Source organism: Tubulanus polymorphus, chromosome 2 (assembly GCF_964204645.1).
Source record: "Tubulanus polymorphus chromosome 2, tnTubPoly1.2, whole genome shotgun sequence".
Lineage (NCBI taxonomy): Eukaryota > Metazoa > Nemertea > Palaeonemertea > Tubulaniformes > Tubulanidae > Tubulanus > Tubulanus polymorphus.
Window position 1 is genome coordinate 2,248,763 of NC_134026.1, and position 23,375 is coordinate 2,272,137.

The 23,375-nt window shown below is 39.4% G+C and overlaps 1 protein-coding gene across 2 annotated transcripts; it reads left to right on the forward strand.

Moving 5' to 3' along the window:
• Window positions 1–49: 49 nt before the first annotated feature.
• On the forward strand, window positions 50–23,084 carry LOC141898461 (tetratricopeptide repeat protein 28-like). 2 transcript variants are annotated; one of them, XM_074784362.1, is made up of 15 exons: window positions 50–83; window positions 2,843–3,109; window positions 10,589–10,736; window positions 11,146–11,418; window positions 12,186–14,495; window positions 14,613–14,753; window positions 15,913–16,190; window positions 16,443–16,689; window positions 17,097–17,247; window positions 17,534–18,857; window positions 19,178–19,409; window positions 19,513–19,589; window positions 19,676–19,889; window positions 20,166–20,374; window positions 20,465–23,084. In XM_074784362.1, the coding sequence occupies exons 2-15, from the start codon at window positions 2,852–2,854 to the stop codon at window positions 22,364–22,366; spliced, it is 7,764 nt and encodes a 2,587-aa protein (XP_074640463.1). In that variant the 5' UTR covers window positions 50–83; window positions 2,843–2,851; the 3' UTR covers window positions 22,367–23,084. The 2 variants fall into 2 exon arrangements, with proteins under 2 accessions (XP_074640463.1, XP_074640462.1); XM_074784361.1 differs by lacking the exon at window positions 50–83 and adding an exon at window positions 2,258–2,303.
• Window positions 23,085–23,375: the final 291 nt, after the last annotated feature.

The window sequence follows — 23,375 nt, forward strand, 5'->3', positions numbered from 1 at the left end:
TATATTTTCAATGATTTGATTGTGAAGTAGGTCTACTATGGAAAGGAATGGCTCTCTCCACAAGCGCGTATTCTAACAACAAAGTGAGTAGACTGTTCACTTAAATCCTCAAATTCAAGTCAATTAAGTTCATTCCGTAGGTAAAAATATAGATATGTCTAGTTTTCATTAAATGATTTGATAACCCTATGTTCTCCGAGTAAGTTGATTAATCATTTGAAAAGCTAGACAAATTCTTTATTCATTTTCTGTCAGTTACAGTGTAATCTCTTGTCATATGTCATCACACTTCACTTGTTGACTTACTTGTCAAATGACAATCAATCAATAATGTCCTGTCAATGTGTTAGTCCCAGTTTGTCAGAAATTATCAAATTCATCATGTACCAGTATTTTCTGATCTAACGCATTGTGTATTTTTTCTTAGGTTGGCCTTTCATCAGGGCAAGTGCTTCAGCCCATCCCAAATAGTCCCAAAGTTAAACTATGATAGGCCTAATGACTGTTTTAATAAGATTTTTTTTGGAAAAATCTGTCTCGTTTTGACTTCAAATCTGATTAGGTTTGGTGTCTAAATAGTCTGTGTGTCACTGTGTGAGAAGGTTTATGTGAAACTGGATTATACCAGTTAATAGTACAGTAGTCTATAAGGAAGTACTGTTTAACTGTTTGTGGTAAAATTACTAAGATTTAAATGTAATTAAACAATTGTCGGATTACGAAAAGTTTTCTGCAATGAGCTGATTATTGACATTTATACAGATAGTCTGATCTATGCATTGTATATTATATAACATATTGTTTGTATATTGATATTAATTGAATGGAGTATGAATTCCTTCCTATTGATTGTTGGCATTCAACCAATGATTTCACATATAGAAAGAAAATCTACTGTCAAAATTCTATGTATGTCGTTTACGTGGAAGTGACTGGGCTTGTTTACATTAACATAAAACCACTGACTCTAATATGCCAAGAATTACTAGGCTAGGTGTCGGGGAGGAGTCTTTCTGTTTCAGGTTTCATTTCTGAAAATGAGAAACCATCCCTTAATCGAGACGAGGATCAATTCATCGACGGAAAAGATCGCATAAAGTCGTTTAATAGATCCTACATTAAACAGGCCCGCTAAATATACGACAACGAAATGTGTCAAAATCGAATCAAACGTCGAATATAAAAGTCGTATTGAAAACAGGATTTTTACAATAATAAGATCAGAAAATATTTCCAACGTACGTGCTTCTTTATTGAAACGTTTTACCGAGTTATATGTTTAATAGTGACTGTTTTCTAGCCCTGTTGCATAGACCACTTCACACGCACAATGAAAAACAACGTCGTTTTTTTTTTAAGGTTTTTTTTTTTTGTCGGCGGCGTACTCGAAGTCTCCGGTCTCTCGCGTTAACATTCTCTCTCGACTTTTTTTATGCGATCGCATTCATATTTTGTCGGTAGCTATTCGTATTCGAGTACAATTGAATTAGAATTACAGAGTGGTTTTAACACTGATAGGTAGACATAACTACGAATTCGTAAGTGCTGTCATTCCTTTACTAGCCAGGAATTTCCAAGTCAGAGTAGATAAAGGTATTCGTTCCGAGTAACCTAATAGGTTTACATGTACCTCTTATTTGGCAAATATGTATATATTCGTAAGATGGAAGCTTAGGTCTGTTATTGTCTGTAATTGTGATATCTATTTCATCATCAAAAAGGAATACAAAATTACTAAAGGATAACACAGAATCAGTCGATTGATGATAGAGCCATAAAGGGTGTGCAATCACTGGGATGTTCAGACTCCTTGAAAAAAGAGTTTGATTAGTGGTAATAATAGTGAGCGATTAGTAAGGAATAGGCCTAATATTGATAATGATTAGGTATAAGAATGATTCAGAAATCATTTGTTGCTCAATTGATTTTGTTTAGGATCTGGATCTGGCAGTTGTGAGTTAATATTTGAATCCATAGTTAAGTAATTCAAATTGAACTTCATAAGTCTAGAATCAAATTTAACCAACTGGAACTGGCCCAAAAGTTAGGAAAATGTTTGTATGAATCAGATTACCAGTAATGTACGATTGATCACCCAGTGAGTTCTGAGAACTGATTTCGAGACATTTTCACTGTTTAAGTTATTGTTTCTGGTTGGAATTAATTTGGAATGAAATTGAAATTCAAGCATATACGGAATGTGATTTATTGTATATAGTGAATTGAATTGTTCATTATACATGTGTGTGAGTCAACTGTACAGTAGTGCTGTATATATGTATGTCCAGATTGAATTTTATGAGGTCAGAACGTCATAGTTGGTTGGTCAAACAGTACTGACTATCTGTGATATTATACGAATTAAAATAGTTTGAATTCCTGAGTTTATTATAATACTATTTAGGGCAGCTAAAACCCCTGTGTCAGGAGAAGACGCACAACCAGTGGGTTCATCTCAAATTGCTTTGATTGGTTGAAATCTTGATTTATTAAGCCAGCACTCGAAGAGTTGTTTCCTATTATTCTGTCTAATAAAATGGACATGTCATGAAATTGCTAATTGGTAGGGCAATTTTTCATTACTCGGAGTACAGATTTTTAAAGAAAAAATGGGACAGTAAAGGGATTTTGTTGGAGAATTGTGATAACAGCACAACTGAGGAATAAAAACAATTTTAAGTTGTGTTTTTTGCAGAATTCCAGACTCCAGAGGTTATTTAAAAAAAGGCCTTACAAAACTGTATCAGGAGGCAAGAAAAGTGTCATTACAACTTCTATTACCCTCTAATCTCGAGTATAGCAATGGAAGGGTTGATAAAATTGCTTTTTTTCTGTATTTTAGATACAATCGATGGAAATACATAATGCAGAGCTGACAGCATCTCAGAATAAACACCAGTTTTTGGAGAAGGTTAGATTGAGCGATGAAGCGGTGCAGGCCGGTCAGTTTAATGTCGCCATCAGGCTCTATACTGAAGCACTGGCGTTGGATCCACTCAATCATATACTGTACAGTAACAGATCTGCTGCCTATGTTAAAGTAGCTAAATATCAAAGAGCTTTGCAAGACGCCCTTAAATGTCAAGAGCTGAATCCACAATGGCCAAAGGTATGAAACTGTATTGTTGTAGATTTTCGCTGTGATTCCGGAAAATATAGAAATAATTTTTATCAGGGAAAAATGGTTATTATTATGTTTGCCCATTTCCCCGATAAAAATTAATACTATATTTTCCGGGAAAATGCAGGAAATTTGGATGGTGATGAATTGTGGTCCCCCTGGTATTGTCTTACTTAACGTACAGTTATCTGAACACTGGGCCCTGAACAGTCTGGTTTTACTAGGATGAAATGGAACAGCTGGTTTTTCAAAATATTGAATTTCAAATGGACCTATGAGTGAATCTTTTTATATACTTGTGACTAGACAACGCGGTTCCAATTCTAAAAAACTACAGAATTCTATTGTCTATTGCGCTTTTAACCTCATTCATATTTTGAATCGCAGAGAAACCATTTCGCTCCAATTCAGACGAGTTTTCGCCCCACAGCCAGAATGTTCACACTGTGGGAAACAGGAATCAATCCATGAATTTATTTTCAATTAGCGCAGGTATAAAAGCCTCTCGGACGCGGATTTCTATAAATACTGATTCAAGCAGCGGATATTGATATTTTTCTACGTTAATGGGTTTTAATGTTACAAGTATATATGATGTTAATTCTACTTTCTGTGAGTGATTTTATAATCGCTTTGAATGAAAGTATATCAAGTGAATAAGTGAGAGAACAATTTGATGAATTGAGGATGTAAAAATTGCCATTGAGACCCGAGAACTCCCCCTCCTATTCTGAATTTGTGGATCAACCCCATTGACCAAAATCAGAGGGGGCACTTACACCGGAAAAGTCAGGGAATTTTGTAATAAAGTTAAAAATATCAGGAAGATTGTTAGATCGCGTATATAATCAAACAGTTCCCGTCTATGTGCATGTCAGGGAATAGTCAGGGGAAAAGCAAGTGAAATATAAGTGTCTGTGTCCAGTTTAACTGTCATTGATATCTGACAATCTGCAGACTGACCTCAAAGATGTGAGGAGAGTTGATGAAATATTCACGTAGATTGCTTCATTTATTGCACGTTAATCAGAAATGAATTTCAATCAGTCGTGGGGAACGATCAATAAGACTTTGAATACCTCGGTCTCAGTACTGCTCGCATGGTTGTTAGTTCGATAAACTATTCACAGGTGGCAGTGGCGTAAGCATACGTTAACCAAACTTAATTCAATACTTTATAAAATATCTTTCAATTTATTTCTAAGGGATAAATTTAAGAGCCCTTGGTTATCATATATAAAGAAAACTTTTGATGACTGTGGTTTGTCCTGCATTTGGACGCAGCAATTCATGACTAACAGTAAATCTTTTTCAAAACGAATAAAACAGATACTCCGTGACCAGCACCTTCAAGAAACTGTATCTGCCATAAATACTAATCCGATATACACTAACTTTAGGCAATATAAAAATGATATTAGGTTAGAGAAGTATATAATAGAACTTGGTGATGACTTAGGAACTAGTTTATTTGAATTAAGGGTCGGATCCTATATTTTACATGTGAACAAATTTTCAAACCTTCATTTAAACAGAGCCGATAGAGTATGCCCCACTTGTTTAGTTGACGAATCCCAATTTCTGTTTGACTGTACCTTACTTAACGAACCCCGCAAAAACTATTTGAATCTGAATACCTTTAATACCCTTGATATTTTGAAAAACCCAACGGTCAACTTAGCTAAATTCATTAAGACCTGGTTAGATGTATATAGATCCCTCCAATAGTATATATAGTATTGTACATAGTTGATGTATATATATTTCGTTACGTTTTCATTCTCTAAATTTTAATCACTTCAGTGTTGTTTTGTAAATATTTGTATATTCATGTGTAATAGTTTTCCTCCATATACCATGGAAATGGTTGGAGTGTAAATAAATGGTAATCGTAATCGTAATCGTAATCGTAATCGTAATCGTAATCGTAATCGTAATCGTAATCGTAATCGTAATCGAGATTTATAGAATTCTTTGTCGTAGGAATTAAAAAGAGGCGTCTCCACCATTGTTTGCTTCTATGGACGAAAACTTTTCTTTAATTCTCAAACTTTTAACTCATCATCTGTCTGATCCTCTGTCTGATCCTCTGTCTGATCATCTGTCTGATCCCCTGTCTGATCATCTGTCTGATCCTCTGTCTCTTGCGTCTGTTGTATATATTTCATGATCAGTAAGTTTTGAATTAATCAGAGATAGTTAAATGTCCTAATGGGATGATATTTGAATAGTTCAGTGTTATCGAGCGGTCATTAGTTTCTCGTTGTCAGGTGCTATGAACTGTTGGTTTTAGTGTTTCTATTGTGTCAGTCCGTGGTCCGTGGTCCGAGGATATTTAACGACTGCTCGGCTAATATTAGTTTAATCACTACCGCTGTACTGATGTTCAACTGAGTTCGATATCGATGCCTCGCGCTAAGCTACGTAGACCATTTCTATCTCCGCTGGGTCCGAGGTTAAATCGAACCTCTTAGATCTACTTCACGTTTATATGGTCGACTGACGCGCCATTTGCGATAATTTACCCGGTAAGAGGTATAATGTAGTACGGTTACTATTTGCTGTAGCTGAAGAAGTTGATAAGTTGATTTCAAGATCTCTTCAACCACTGACACTACTAGCATTCAGTATCACAGCTAATCCACTCACTCCTTATATCTAATGGACTGCATTGGAAGCTCGTTGTGTTATGGTTACAGATGTCCGTCCGTTTATCCGCTGTCATTTCTATAGTCTATAGCAACGATAAAAACAATAGTGACCGCAAACAGGAAAGATCATATGATTGACACAGGTCCAGTGTATCGATCTGATATTGATGCAATTCATACAACACTTTACGTCGGTCTCATCTCTCATTCAACTGTGATCTTTCAGTTCTATTGATATTTATTTCTACGGCAGATGACATTTTCTCTCGTATATTAAAGAACTATATGTATCAATATATGCATCTGTAGATTTTCTATTGAGCTTTCATCGGTCTCTGGCTGGGATTAGTAGAATCTGTCACCTGGTTCCTTCTCCCTCCAACTGAGTTACAATAGGCTCTTCAGCCTACTGTCAGTCAACCGGAATCCCACCTGACAATAAGGCACCAATTTCATTACCTAATCTTCGTTATATGGAGTGAAATCCTAAATCCGTGAATAATGAATGAATGAATTTAAGCGGTTAAGAAGGTGATTCGATATTGTGTAGGCCCTATAGAGCGATGACTTTCACGCCTCATTTTCATATACTTCCTCAAACACAATTAAAAACCAGTTAGAAAAAGTTGTCGTGACAAATTTCATTTCACGCTAGTGTTTAATTAACGTTTTATGTTAATAACGCGTGTTAATTACTATAGTCAGTAGGGCTTTGAGTAATGATTGGTGAACATGTATTGTTTATTGATTGCGCCGGTGTAGTTGTGAACCTTCACTTCATGTTGTTCAGTATTTACGGTGCAGTGTGTGGTGTATATGTGCGTATGACTGGCTAGCGGTAGCACGCACGTACCGTATGCGGGGCAGTTCTATCATTCTCCGCTGCCGCCGCGAGCCGCGATATTCGATTCACGATCCGGGCGGCCGATGTTGCCGTCATCGTCGTACATCATCGACAGGATTTGATATCGTGAAAAACATCGCTATCGTAAACAGATCTCAGCGCGGTGTTTGATATATATTACAAGTTTTAAAACGATGCGTAACTCGTGATAAACTTGAAAGGCTTGTCTATGACTTGTCAATGCGTGGTTGGATTATTTTACGGCAAATGTGCGTTCAATTTGTTAATTTATTCAGTGTTTTTGTCGCGTTTATTGAAATAATTTTCGTCGTGATTTGCTCGGAATTAAATAATGATGAAATGGTCATTAAAACCAAAAGAACATCAACATTTAAAGAAGGTAAGTTGGATTTCGACCGCTGGTTATAAGAGCTGTAGTTGTTAGTAATAATTGATTCTAAATGTTTACTATTGAACTGCGCTGCGGCGCTGTCAATATTTAATCAGTTCCCGATCAATTTACAAATGCAAATTCGTTATCAATAACTAATCTGAAGGAAGGTAGTTTTTGAAATCTTTAAATGGATGACCGGAGTTAGATTCTGTGTAGCACTTGATGTTGTTCAGTTTACATGGGAGAACTCTCAGTTTTCACGGTTAGACTTGGTAATTCTCGTGTACTATTTGAAAGTCTACGTTCTAATGCCTCTTTTCATTTTATTCGAGACATTTTCAATATCATCCATGTAACGGTGGTTCTTTTGGCATTTCACAAAACTCTTTGGAGGATCTGAGTCGTTATATTTCTGATTCCACCTGGGTCCAGGTGATCGCTTAAACGTGATGATACTGTGTCTCTAGGAGTCCTATAGATATAAATCCACCTGGTCCAGGTGATTACTCACTCAAACCTCTTCATATAATAATAAGGCAGTGTCTTCAGGCTGTATAGGCAATTGTCAGAGAAAATGTAGCTCGGTTCATGTAAATATAAAGCTTATATCTACAGAAACTTGTATTACTAGACCTCGGGTTATCGTTTGTATAATCCGATTAAAATCAATTCAAATAAAACTGAAGGTCTTTCTCATTTATGTCGGTATTAAAGACGTTCGACCAAACAAAAGTATTTTTAGTTGATTAAGACCACATATAAGTGGATGGATGTTCAAGGGGTTTAGTGTTGGACCTGGTTATTTTCGACATAATCGCATTGAATGTATTTGTGTTGAACTCAAACTTTATCTTCTAGTTTAGTTTAAAAGTACAGAAATGTGAATCTTAAGTCCATAACTTTCTGGAATTACGAAGAAGTATAGATTGACTTAGGCTATAGTTAAATACTAAAAGATTCATTTTTAGTTCGTTGGCTATTTTCCCTTGAATATTTTTCAACTCAGTTTTTATTCTTATAACTCTCTGCCATTCAATTTTCTCATGTTTTTTCTTTGATCCATGAATCACTTGGTGAATTCTTCGCTAATGGCCGCGGAAAATGCACCATATTTCATCGTAAATGACAAAGAAGACAAAATTATAGGCTCGATTTTAGTGCATGCGTTGTCTTTGTCTTGTACAATGTTTTATGTTGACATCACCAGGCATTGTTCCCCCCATATGACTATACACCTCTGGGGTTGAATCATACCGTGTTTTCATAGTGTATACGCGTGAAAAATCTGTTTCAAGCTTGAAATATTTGCAGTTTTAATATATATATATATATATATATATAATGAATTATGATAATAATGCACTGTTGTCTTCATGTGTACGGTGTGAATGTCTGCGATTTTAATTTTCATGTCTCGTTAATTCAAATTCACACTGATTTTGATGGTAGTTTTGTTTCCCGCGGTGAAAATTTTCCATATTAGAAATCTTTAGAAGTAATTTCTGTTTCTGTTTCTGTTTCCCTCATTGTGTCCTCAATTTTCTGTCAATGCGGATGGAACGAACACATATTTGTTGTGGGAGTTTAATTTCCAATCTGCAATCTTGATTTTCCTTGGTCATTGTATGACTGGTAGTGGCCATTTTGCAGCTTTTTTTTCTAACTAGCTCAAATTGCTGGTAAACCTTTTTCATATCGCTGCAATGATGTTATAAAGATGGAAAGTAATCAGATTCCATGGAGACAATCTGTTAACCTCTAGAAAGGAGAGAGCTTCACAATATGTGATCAAGCGTTTCGTCCTGCTCTCCACATGTGTTCACAGTAACAACTTATTATCAGAAGAGAGAGAAACTGCTGTCATCATCAACTCCGTTCTTCTTCAGAGCTTGGAGTAATCATTTGTCAAATGATTACTCCAAGTTCAGCGCTTTCCGGATCGACACGATGTACCAACAAATTCATCGTGGTGCACATATGATTGAGATTGCCGGGCAGCTCCTGCTGGTAGCTAGCTCATTATTCACGTTGGGACAGTATTTAACTGTAGTACTTACATAATATTAGATACTGTGTTAGTGCATGGACATATAAACTAGATTTATACGTCCATGGTTAGTGGTAGATAGATTTTTTTCAGTACCGTACTTGGGCGTGATGAGTGGAAATATAAACCCGCATCGTTCTAATAGTTGAAATAACTGATTTCAACAAGCAATCAACTACCTACAATCATTAGTAATATATACTAATTAGTTTGTATGCGTTGTATTGCTATTGTCTGTGGTGAATATGCGAAAACCCGATAAGTTCTTGTTTCTAATGTTTTAACGATAGAATTTTTACGTAATGCGGTATGTAAACCACTCGGCGTAGATTGGATACAATAAGAAAAGCGATAAATCGTAAATAATTTTCCATTATTCACTCGTTGTTAAATCATATAATTACAAATGAATTCTTTTATGAAAAAAAATCTATGACACATCACTATCACACTGATCACAGCTCTCCATATTTTTGGTTGAAAAAAACATCTGCCTCGATAGAGTAAAGTATTTTTAACGATCAATGAATTATATACTCAACCACCTGTTGGTGGTGTATGTAATTTGTAAGATATATCTGACATGGTTGCTTCGTTATCAATGTCAAGAATCTGCAAAAATAGTGTTCAATGGATTGATGTTTAAAAATTCAATTCCCTGTTGAAGTTGAATTGAAGTATCACTGGAAATTTTTTTCTGCAATATAACAATATAAACAGCTGGTTTCATAGAACCATCATCGAAACCAATTTAGGTATATATAGGAATTTATATATATATATATATATATATATATATATTACTAGATGCAGCAAGCAGTGTTTGTAAGCCTTTTTTAACTATGTTTGATTTGAATTGCTGGTGTTGCGATGATAGGAATATTAATTCCAGCTAACCGGATCGAAACCCCCAGCAAAAATAACTTCGTGTTTACCGAATGCATTAGACGTAATGTACATATTACAATCTGCGCCGAAAGCGATGTTTTAGTCGTGCGACATTTTTTTTGTTTGGATATTTAATAGCCTCACTTCACCCCGAGGTGATGCACTATTATTCTTTTCCCTGCATATATACGTATATAAAGCCTTCTCATGAAAGCATGAATAAGGGTGAAATTCACTTTTACTTAGAACTCGATCTGAGCGCATTTAATGAAATGCCTGCTTTTCTGTGAAGCATAAGGACTATGAGATGCCGTTTTCACTGACCCCCAAAAAGTGCTGGTGAACCTTTTTCTTAATGAAAGAGGCGCGATATAAATTTACGGATTATTATTGTTGTTATTAAGAACTACGTAAAATTTTCATATTTTCTGTATTCAATAAATATGGAATGCAGGTAGAATTCCCTCAGGGAAAATTTGGGGGGGGGGGATTTCACCGAGGGGGGATATTTTCCTGTTATCACTACAATGAACTGTGATTGGCAATCCTGCATCTGTATCTCTTGTTTGGATGTAGAGTGACTTGTAGTAAGTCCATCTTCATGTTTAGTGACTATAACGAATAAATGATTGTATATTTTCAGGCTCATTATCGTCAGGGAATCGCTCTACAATGTCTCGGGCAACACGCCGATGCGTTGGCTGCGTTCGCGACCGGGCTCGCTCAGGACCCGAAGAGTTCGCAGTCTCTCGGTGGAATGGTCGACGCCGCCCTCAAGTCACCGCTCAAAGGTACAACTCACTCCCCTGTAATCTAAATGTTAAAAAAATCTATTTAATCAGCATCTGTTCTTCAAAACATCAATATTGAATATTGATAGATAAGCAATATCTATACAAATCTTTGATATTTTTGTCACTTCACGTTTAGTTTTTTTCTATACCTCCTGGTACTGAATGGCTGCTATGGTAACACATCTGCTGGTTTTTCGATAACAATTATTGTAGTCAATATCTAAATAAAACCACTCAAAAATAACTCATAGCAGAAATCAGAATAAAGCATTCGATACATATTTATTGACGTGAAGACTACAGCTTACACTACACACATGTGCAACATTTAACTATATATCATGGTCCCTATGACTCCTTGATTCCTTGAGCATAAATAATGCGGTCGACTCTCTATTTTTTTCAGAGCGATTTGGGCCGATATACGACCAGCTTCAGAAGATGAAATTAGACAAAAGTCCTTTTGTAATCATTTCTGTGATTGGCCAGGAAATGTTGCCGTACGGATTCTTCGCGGCGTCAGTGGTCATCCTCGAGGCTGCTTTACGTATCGGTACTTGCAGTCTGAAACTGAAAGGCTCGGTGTTTTCTGCGTTGAGCAGCGCGCACTGGGGTCTGGGCAGCATCGACAAGGCTATCGCGTACATGCACCAGGATTTAGGAGTTGCTAAATCATTAGGTAAATATATGGGCCTTCTATAATTGATTACTGCATATTTCAGCCAATAAGCCTAATAAGTCAAGGCTCTTCATCAGACGGTAAAATTAACTGATTACTCAATTAGTTTGTTTTAATTGATGATGTAAGTACAGTTATTAGAGGCCCAGTTTCGAAGATTGGGTATCAAAGTTACCCATAGGAGTGAATTCTCAACCTGGGTGAAAACCATCATAGTAACAATAAGACACCATTGTTAACAACTGACACATTTCAAAATGTTCGCAGGGATTATCTTGCCCCCACATGTAGCCTATAAAGTTTGTAATGAGGTAAATACAATCTGTAATGTGGGAATCTGAAAAAAGCTTATTTGTTATCATCCTGGTCCCCCCTGAATTCACTGAATATCATAAAACTGATTAAGATTTTAGAAAAAAAATGATCTCCAAATGCTATTTATTCACACGTGGCCTATCACTGTGTCAACCACTTCGTTCCAATATCGATAATATCTTATTGTTTTTATAACAATCAAACGTGTTGAATTACTTTTATCATATATCAATACAGATCTATGTGATTAGTATGTTGATAAAACCATTACCGCGAACAATGCACTTATAGTTTATAAATAAGATAAAAGAAACGTAATCTCGATATCGTATTGTATTAGCAATTTGTCGGCGTATGTAACTGGTTTAGTTATGAAATAAATCAGTCATTCGCGTGAAACGATCTGCTGAAAACGTTAACAATCGAATGATATTCCGCGATCTATTTTACAGGTGATCAGCTGGGGGAATGTAGAGCTCACGGTAATCTCGGCGCCGCGCATTTCTCGAAGGGCAACTATAAAGAAGCGTTAACTCATCACCGGTTTCAGTTGATATTGGCGATGAAACAGTTGAAAGATCACCAGACGGCGGCGTCTGCGTTGAGTAGTCTCGGTCACGTGTATACGGCAGTCGGCGATTACCCGAACGCGTTGGCTTGTCATAAACAGTGCGTTTTACTCGTGAAACGAAGCAATAATAAACTGACGGAAGCTCGAGAGATCGGAAACGTCGGCGCCGTTTATCTAGCGATGGGCGATTTCGATAACGCGGTCGAGTGTCACAACGAACATTTAAAACTAGCGAAACAACTGAAAGATAAGTCGGAAGAGGCGCGGGCGTACAGTAACCTCGGCAGCGCGCATCACTATAAACGTAACTTCGACAAAGCGATCGCGTTTCATAATCAAGTGTTGAGCATCGCCGAGGATTTACGCGAGAAAACGTTGGAGGCTCGCGCGTACGCCGGGTTAGGTCACGCGGCGCGGTGTATGAACGATTTCACGCGCGCCAAGCATTACCACGAGAAACAGCTCGACAACGCGCTGCACACGAAGGATAAAGTCGCCGAGGGTCGCGCGTGTTCGAATCTCGGGATTATTTACCAGAATCTGAACGAATACGACGCCGCCATCAAACTGCATAAAGCGCATTTGAAAACGGCGAAAGATTTACAAGATCAAGCGAGTATGGGGCGGGCGTACGGCAACATCGGTAACGGTTACAGCGCGTTAGGACAGTACGATCTCGCTGTGAAATATCATAAACAGGAGCTGGCGATCTCGAAAGAAGTGAACGATCGCCACTCGGAGGCGTCGACTCACGGAAATCTAGCCGTCGCGTATCAGGCTTTGAACATGCACGAAAAAGCCGTACACCATTACAACGCGCATCTGACGATCGCGCAAGAACTGAAAGATACGTCGAGCGAAGCGCGAGCGTTGAGCAATCTCGGTAATTATCACAGCGCGCGCGGCGAGTTCGTGCAGGCTATACCGTTTTACGAGCAATATTTAATACTGTCGCAAGAATTACATAATATGGAAGCCGAGGGGAAGGCGTGTCATAAACTCGGATACGCGCATTATTCGTTGGGGAACTCGCGAGAAGCGATTCGCTACTACGAGCAAGATCTGGCTCTCGCGAAAGACTTACAAGATAAAGGCAGTCAGGGACGCGCGTACTGTAATCTAGGGTTGGCGTATAAAGCTATGGGTTACTACCCGGAGGCGTTGGACGCGCAGAAGAAGTTTCTGAATTTGACCGTTGCGATGAAAAACGTGTCGGGAATATTCCGCGCGCTCGGAAATATGGGCGATATTTACATAAAAATGGGCGACACGAACGAGGCGATTAATATGTATAAGAAACAGCTGGATCTGGCGAGGCAAGCGAAAGATCGGCATTTGGAGGCGACGGCTTGCGGCGCGTTGGGTGCGGCTCATCGTATGACCGGTCAGCACGATATCGCTCTCGGGAAACACAACGAAGAGTTGACGATACGTCAGGAAATATCCGATATCCGAGGAGAATGTAAAGCGTTGGGTAATTTAGGAAACGTGCACGTCGCTTTGGGCAATTATTCGCACGCGTTCAAGAACTACGAAGAACAGTTGGCGCGAGCTCGCGATTTACAGGATAGCACGCTGGAATCGCAGGCGTGCGGAAATCTAGGCATCACGAAAATGAACATGGGACATTTCGAAGACGCGATCGGTTATTTCGAGCAGCAGTTAGCGATGCTCGCGCAGGCGATCAGCCCGAACGTTTTATACGACGAAGGCCGCGCGTTCGGTAATTTGGGAGATTGCTACGAAGCGTTGGGCGATTACGAGGAGTCCGTCAAGTGTCACGATCAGTTTTTGACGATTTCGCAGAAAGTCAGCAATATTCCCGGTCAAGAACGCGCGTATCGCGGCCTCGGTAACGCTCATCGCGCACTCGGAAATTTACAACAGGCGTTAGTTTGTTTCGAGAAACGGCTCGTCGTCGCGCATGAACTGGACGATGACGTGGCGAAGGCGTCGGCGTACGGCGAGCTAGGATGCTTGCATAGTTTGCTCGGTAATTACGAACAGGCAATATCGTGTTTGGAACATCAAATGAACATATCACGCGGTATCGAAGATAAGATAATGGAAGGCGACGCGACTTGCGGTCTCGGCGGCGTTTACCATCAAATGGGAGAATTTGAATCGGCGCTGAAATATCATCAGCTGGATTTGCAAATTGCTGAACAGAGCAAAAACAGGGCTTGTCAATGTAAGCTACTTGTGTTAATACCACTCGTGTCGGTATCACTCACACGGCTTAGTTATCACTAATTCATATCTATTTCACAAACGTGATATTTAATACTGACGTCGGTTGATTTTTCAGGTCGAGCCTACGGTAATTTAGGGTTGTCGTACGAATCGTTGGGTGATTTTAAAAACGCAATAATGTATCAGGAACAACACTTGAGTATCGCGGCTCAGATGAATGATCGCGTCGCTAAGACATTAGCGTACAGTAGCCTAGGTAATTACATTTCACTGATTACTGTGTCTCGTGGTTAATTATTTATCAATTTTCACGATGAGATTATTTCCACCACCTGTTTATTGCCGACTTCACTTTTTGATGTAAATATCTAACTTCGTTATTCGAGCAAGTTTGAATCGTCGTGGCGACTCTCGATGTGAAAATTTTGAGTTGAAACGTTTTAGTTACTAAATCAGGATCCTATGACTGAATCAAAGAGCTTCTGTAAAATATGCGATTGAGATTATTCAAATGCATGTAAATGTATGAATTGATTATCAATCAACACAGTATGATGTTGTTATCCATTCATCCACAATTTCCACTTTTCCACGTATGTTTGTATCTATAAAGCATAGATTTAGTGTTTGAAGTACGCGTACTTTCCGTGCTCTCGTATATCTAGTGTAACCCCTCTTCGGCAGATGTTGTAAATACATCGAGTTGTTTGAACAGGAAAAATATATTTTGTGACAATTGATAATTGGTAACGCTACACTTAACTAATTCATCTTCTATCATATGTTCCCATATGCTTATTTCGACTGACATTGGCCCTCTTGACCTAGATGTAATTCAAAACTTGATTTTAAAAAAGTCGATTCGTTATGATTAATTGGTCCACATGGATGTGCCTCCCTATTGTGAGACAGCTAAAAGTACCACTAATCCTCTTATATTTGTGAATATATTTGCTTCAAGAAATGGGATAGTTCTCCATTTTTGGAGCAGTGTCCTCAGTTGGCATATTTCTGAATACCCGTATGTTTGCTAACTCTGAAATCACTGATCTGAAATGCTTGAAGTAAAGATTTTGCTTCACATTTTCAACAGTTTTGTTCACACTCGAAGCACTGCATCTGCATATTGTGAATGATATCTATTGTCGCAAACATGTCCTTGATTTACACCAGCTTTCTAGAAGTGTCATTCAATAATACGACCATTTATCGACTCGAGTTAAAACTTCCTCTCGATAACCTGTAAATATTAATGAGAGTAGATATTAGATACTTGTTGCAAGTTTTGCCCTGTAATCGGACAAGGTCATCATTTATATTCCATAGCATTATTGTCTAGTTCTGTTATGGTAAAGTACTAAAAGTTTATCGAAGCCCGATTCCTCACGAGCTCGCGGCATTATTTCCGCTTTCAGGACGCGTACATCACGCGATCGGTAATTACCAACAAGCCGTACAGTATCTACAACAAGGATTACAAATCGCTGAGCAACTAGGACGCAAAGAGGATGAGGCTAAAATACGTCATCGGCTCGGACTGGCGTTGTGGGCACATGGTGAACTGAATGAATCTCAACATCAACTTTACAAAGCCACGGAATTGTTTGAAATGATTCGTCGTGAAGCGCAAAGTGGCACCGATTATAAACTATCGTTGTTTGACCTTCAAACGGCTTCCTATCAAGCCTTACAGGTAAGCATTACTTATTTTCACCAGAAATTCATGTGGAACATGCTCATGTAGTTTTTATAAGTAAATACTTAATATCAAGGGTCGAAATATGGAAAATTATCAGCAAGATTCATTGAAATAACGAAGTTGGGATGACGAAACGCTGTTTTATCAAAATAGAAGCATTTTTGGAAACTATCTGTTACTGTTAGACTGGTCTCAGGTGCTATAATGAAGTTTCGCAACTATTTGAGTTATTAATCGTATTTTCAGAGAGTATTAGTAGCGCTAGGTCGACACGAAGAAGCGCTTGTAGTTGCGGAACGGGGTCGAACAAGAGCGTTTGTTGATTTGCTGATGGAACGACAGTCCGGTGATGGAACACCTGTAACTGATATTGATAACAGTCCGATTACTGTCGATCGTATTGTATCGATAGTGACTCGTCAGAAATCAGCGATACTGTACTATTCCCTAGCTGCTGGATATCTATACAGCTGGTTTATAACTCCTGACAAAGGTAGGTTAATATTATTATTACTACATTTAGGAATATTGCCATTTTTGGTGCCATATTCAGTATTAAGTTCAATGCGCACTGCACAGGGAAACACAGGAACACAAAATGAAACATGTTTGATCTCGGAAACATTGTTTCCCAAAACCATGTTTCTCATTTCTCATAAATGCATACAACCAGGGAAACACTCGGAAACATGTTTCCATCTCCTGTTTCTGTGTTTCCCTGCGTCGTGGGCATTGGGCTTAAGACCAAGGTATAACTAAATCAACATTCATCGGGACATTTAAACAACACTTGTCTAAGGTTCTTTCATTTGAAACTCCTTACTTTGTTATAAGTAATGTCAGTACTTTGTTATAAGTAATGTCAGTTCTGCGAGTTCATATGATTTGATTACATTTCAGGTATCACAAAATTTCACGAGTGTAATTTGAGTGAATTAGAAGTTGCAGGTTCCGATAACTCCGATACTCACAGTATAGGCACTACATCCTTACTAGATCAATATGTCGGGCATATTCGTGAATCGCTGGGTGTCGATCAAAACATTACCAGGTACGACTTATGTCTATTTATTAATTGATAAAAGACTCGTTTTTCTGCGATATTTTGCTCAATTTTGAGGGTACATACCTCATTTAGGTCTAAATATGCCCCAAAAATAGCGGACTTTGAGTGAATATTCGATATTATACCCGTTCCATACTGATTTCAAGGATTGATCCAAGCATGGCAGAAAAACAAGTCTCATCGCATAAATAAATGGACTATAGCCATTTGAACGAAAGATTAAAATTTCATTCAGTTGCTTCAATATCATTTGAAACCGTTATATTTCTAGGCTCCCGATTGGTCGACCGTCGACTGTAAGCGAGTCGGACAGCGAATCGGACGAGATGTGGCAGCAGCACATGGAGGAAATCGGCGGCCGATTAAACGCGGAGAACGACCGTACCGGTTTCCTGAGGATGGTCAATCGTAATCATCCGTTCAACTCGAGTAGTTATAGTTTAAGCAGTATTGTCAGTTTCAGTAGTAATATCAGCGGAATGACGAACGGTTCGAAAGGAAGCAACGTACGACGAGTCCGAACGAATAACTCCGGTCGCGCTCCGATCGGAGCATTGTATAAATTACTGATCTCACCGATGGAGGACGTTCTGACGGCTTATAAAAACACGTCATCCGGATTCCGCGAATTAGTGCTCGTTCTGCAGGGTGATTTATATCTGGTACCGTTCGCCGTGTTACGCGGATCGCAGGCCAGTCAGTGTTTATACGAACGTTTCGATCTGATCGCAGCTCCTTCCATACATTCCATACAAACTAGTCAGGCGTCGGTGAAACCGTCGAAGATCTATCCGTCATCGACGGGGGCGCTGGTCGTCGGCAACGGGCGTTTACCGGCCAATATCGTCGAACAATATCAGTGGAAGCCGCTGCCCGGTGCTGAACTAGAGGCCAAACTCGTCGCTGAAATGCAGGGTACGAAAGCGTTGACCGGCGCTCACGCTACGAAAGAAGCCGTCATGCGTCAGATGCCGAACACGGAAGTGATTCATTTCGCGACGCATATTACGTGGAAATTATCGGCGATTGTTTTGTCGCCGATTGATCCGAAAAGTATGAAACACGAACCGTTGCAGTCGGGTCGGTCCGGTCAGCTAGAATCGTTAGATATTAATGATTCGAGTAATTTCGACGGACCGGCGCTTAGCGATTTCCTACTCACCGCCGCCGATATACTCAATATAAAGCTACACTCGAAACTGGTTGTTTTGAGTTCCGGTCACACGGTCGATCGCGCCGGACGAATCAATGCAGACGGCGTTATCGGATTAACGCGCGCTCTACTCGCGGCCGGTACGCAGTGCGTGCTGTTCTCATTGTGGCCCGTGCCAGAACAAGCGTCTCGAGTATTCATGAAGGCTTTCTATACGACTATGCTACAAGGATGTAAGACGAGCCGTGCTCTCAGCGACGGAATGAAAGCTGTACAGTTAACTAATCAGTATTCTCATCCGTCGAACTGGGCGGGATGGATGGCTTTAGGAAGCGATGTGAAACTGAACAGTAAGGTCGCTCTGATGGGTCACGCTCTATTTGAGCTCGTACAATCTCCATCCACAAAATGTCGCGAGGCGATGAGAGTCCTGCTTCATCTGGTACGTTCAACACGCAGATCTGAAAATAGCTGTTATTTTATTGATGAAAACCCCACGATTACTTAGAAAAACTAAGAGATGAATTTTTAACTCTATTGCCATTAGCTATTTTATGAATTTTTTCTCTGCCAAAACCAGTTTTGAAAATTGTTCATAGCAATAGAATCGATACGTTAATCCTCTCTGAGTTTTTCTTAAAAATTGTGTTTTTCTTCAATTAGATAACAGACAGGCACTTCTCTAACGAGACCAACTATTCGAGTTTGTATAGATTCAGCGTTAGAAATTAATTTCAATTTCATCATCACATTTTTTCGCAGATTGAAAAGTCACTTCAGAGAATTCAACGCGGTCAACGCAACGCGATGTACACAACACAGCAGAGTATCGAGAATAAAGTAGGAAATATTCCCGGTTGGAAAGATTTATTGATGTCGGTCGGATTCAGATTCGAACCGTCTGCTAATAATCTTCCACCCGCCGTGTTCTTCCCTCAAACCGATCCCGGGGATCGTTTATCGCAGTGCAGCGCCAGTCTACAAGCTCTCCTCGGTAAATAGCTCTCCGGTTAAACTACTCGACTGTTCAGCTAGTTGTATGTAGCCGTCACTATTCTGAAATGTTATATATGTTATTTGTATGTTATGTTTTTCAGGTTTATCGCAGACAACGATAGCAGCTATATCTAAACTGTTACCACATCACGAAGCTGGTGAACCTATCATTACTTTGGTAAGCATAGTTTGATTGTCTTGATGTTGATTTCTGATTATTCAATAAAGCGTTTATTCACACAGATAACATGACGAATGTTTCAGTTACGGGATATCAACGCACGGTTCTTGAAAGATGCCAATTTAGAGGTGACAGTTGGAGTGAAGTTGTGGCGCGTGCAAGGTTGCCATGAATTTCTTGCATCTCTAGGATTCGATTTAGTCGGTGTTGGACACAATGAAGTGACGTTAAGATTAGGCAAACAAGCAAATAGACGACTTCTCCAGTTTGCTCTCACAGCTCTTGTTGCTCTGTTTGGTAAGTTTAAAAAAGATAATTTCAAATTTACAATTGTTTATGTCAGTACCAAAACCTAGCGCCATAGTGCCCTTCAAGTATATAAGTTATTCAACAGTTGTCCATAGAAATCCTATGTAATGTCTGGTTATAGTCAGTGGAGGGGGCGTTTGAGTAAGATTTGTTGTTATTGAGAAGGAAGGTGGTATTGTCACACCTACAAATTGAGGATTATGTTATAGACCGGTTAACTCATTCATGGTTTAGTCTGATGGACAAAGCATCGTATTTTTACAGACACTCAAGATGCTCCGAGGATATTATTAGAAAGTGCTTCCAGTATGGAAAGTCTTGCCTCTTCACACAGCGGTTCAGCGACGTCGACTTCTAATTTCTCAAATGGCAGTTCCGGAACTCCTCTATCACCGAACAGTGATAAAAAACGTTCGATATTCAATCCTGCTGAAGTTGAAAAGATGAAATCTGCCAGATCGAGAGCGGAAAATGTAAGTTTATTTATTCCTATCAAATCGATTTCAGGATCAAAATGATGTTTTCAAAATGTATTTTATTCCATTCATTTTCTTGAATTAAAGACTTTGCAATCGAGAAAATCTCAAAAACCGAAATCGTCGATACGCAACGTCTCTTTACACCTGGATCATTTGAGCGAAATAAAGAAGAAATACGGTTCCGATAGCAGCAGTCCGTGCTACGACTCGCAGGAAGGTTACAGCGATTCACAGGACGAACAACGACCGCAGGTTCTCGCTATCGAACTACACGAGGACGGAGACGACGAGACGAGTTCGCTGTCGTCGCACACGCAGCAGGACGACGTAACCGCGACATCGCGACAACGTACTCCAAACCGAACGTACTATCAGAACCAGCAGAACAGTAACAATTACAGCACGTCGTCGCAGAGTGAAGGCGAGGATATACCGGATAGTAGATCACCGGTGTTACATCGTCAGTCGTATTTCCGTAGTTCGAACGCGTCCGGCAGCAGCACTCTAACGCTAAAGAGTACAAGCAGTACGCTGACGGCGAAGAGCGTAAACAGCGCGATGCGACGGTCGCACGGTCGCAGTTCGACCGTATCGAATAAAAGTAACGATCGTTTGAATCGCGCCGTCAGCCGCGAGTCGTTGCAGTCGCGTACGTCGTCGACGTTGGGTAAATCGCCGAATAGATCGACGGAATCTTTAGATTTATCGACGAACGACTCGTCGACGGCAGACGGCGTTTTAATAACCGACGAGGTCGATCCGACGGAAATCGCGAATCGAGTGCTACAGGAAACCGTGCAGGAACGATTCGCTTTAGAACACATGCAACGTTTGAGTATACAAAAACAAGCGATCAGCGCGCATAAAATCAGAAGTGGAATAGATTCAGACGTGGTTGATAAAGAATCGAACGTTAATCCGGAAAAACACGTTTCTCCGGTTCCGCGTACGTCAATTTCATCGACGGACGCTACTCCAACAGGACCGATTATCATGTACGATTTGAACGAACGAGATTCGGAATATTTGACGTCGGAAAACGAAGCGGCGCCGCCCGCGATGAAAACCGTCACGTTCTCGTCGCCGGTGCATCAGACTTCGACTTTCGTTCATTCTCCGTACGATTCGAGCTGTGACGCCGAAATTCAGAAACATCTCCACGAAGGTTCGGATAGTTCGTCGAGCAGTCGCGCGCCGCAAACTCTGCCGAAACCGAATCTCAGTATCAGCATAACCGCAAATCGTAAGATCTGTTACAAAAAACACGGCAGCGAAAATGAGAATTCCGATCAAGACAAAGAAAAACCGGACGCGAAAACGGAAAAACCGGTTTACGCTCAGAGCAGTAAAAACGTCAGTTTAAACGCGTCGATCAGTAGCATTTTTCCAGTCGCGAAACCCAAATCTCAAGTTCGACCGCCGATAAAAGGAAGTATAGGTCTTCGACCGAATGAAAGCCGTCCGAGCGCGTTCAAATCTCTGAAACCGAAACTGTCGGATAGCGATGGGAATAGCAGTCCGAAAGATCAGCAAACAAAGCGGGTTTTACCGGAGGGCGGTAGTGACGGAACCGATACGAGAACGGATACATCGACTGATGGCAGTAATAAACGCGATAGTTTAAACAGTTCGTTTCAATTACCGTCGAACTACGACTCGGCGAGTTCTTTATCAGACGACCCAACGACATCGAGACGATCATCGAGCAAACAGAATAAACTCGTTTCTGCCGCGTATTTGAACCGATACGTAAGCCGTGCGCCGGGTTTTAATGTCAACAGACAATCCGATTCGAAGTCCGCCGTGCAAAGACTTCAAAATGGCCCATTGACAAAAACGTTAGCAGCGGCCGAACAATTCGATGAGGAAATGTCACCGACGGTGACAAATCATCCACCACCAGGTGGGGTTAGGGTACTTTATGGCGATGGCCATCATAACATTCCAAACGATGATAAGAAAATACTCTATGCATCTAAATGTTGATATATTTATACATGTATTGAATTTATTCATTATATCAACATATGAAGAGGTACTTTGTATTGTATTATTCTTAAGTTGCCAAAATGTCTTTTCAAAGAGACTTAAATATGAATAGGAGCATCAGAATGTAGTGTATCCTATAAAGGACTTGCAATTACTGACCGTCCAATCTAATGTATATTATTTGACAGTTTACCATACCTATGAATTGCAAATTCTGTCCAGACAACTTTAGTCGACAACAAAACTTATTATTTCTATTGAAAATATTTATACTATTTTTCTCGTCCAAAGCTGAGTAACAGTTCGTAGCTAACTGTTTATGAAATCTCGACTTTTACATTTCATTCCAAAATCTTTGCAAACATTTGTCGATGCAAATATCTGTGATACGTTTTCTCAAGTTATAGGTAGATTAGGGTAAATCTGATAATCATTTCAACACTTTCAGTTTAAAGCTATATTTAATCATATGAAAGGTACATTTTACTCAAGTAATGGCTTTAGCTTATGTAGTAAATCATGTCATAATCTCGTGATATCTCCCGAGTGCCGAATCTCTGTTGTTTGAGATATCATGAATACGAAATTTCTGTCCAGTTAGTGTCTGTTGATGTTATTTATAGATGATGATTCTGTGGATATTTATTATTGTTTTATAAGATACGTAAATGCTTTTTGTACAGTTTGTATATATTGCATTTATTAGAATCTGATATTCCAGTGTACATGTATATAAATATATATATATATATATATACCGGTATATATATTACATCATTAGAGGGATGAGAATAAATTTGTCTATATACAACTTTAACTTTACTTTGATGTTGATTAATCAGTATCTTGTAAGACTCTGTGTTTGGTGATTGAAATTATATGACAATAAGTCCTGAATATGGCCATCTTCACTAGGCAGGGAATAGAACCTGGTGGCATAGTGCAACAGGCCACCGCATGAAACCCTGCCGAATTCATTAGCTAAATGAAATGTGTAGATTGTGTG

Coding starts and splice junctions, on each gene's coding strand:
- LOC141898461 (XM_074784361.1), top strand. CDS start 2,277: ATGTATGTCCAGATTGAATTTTATGAG. Junction 10,737..11,145: donor CCTCAAGTCACCGCTCAAAG/GTACAACTCACT, acceptor TATTTTTTTCAG/AGCGATTTGGGCCGATATAC. Junction 16,690..17,096: donor GTTTATAACTCCTGACAAAG/GTAGGTTAATAT, acceptor ATTACATTTCAG/GTATCACAAAATTTCACGAG.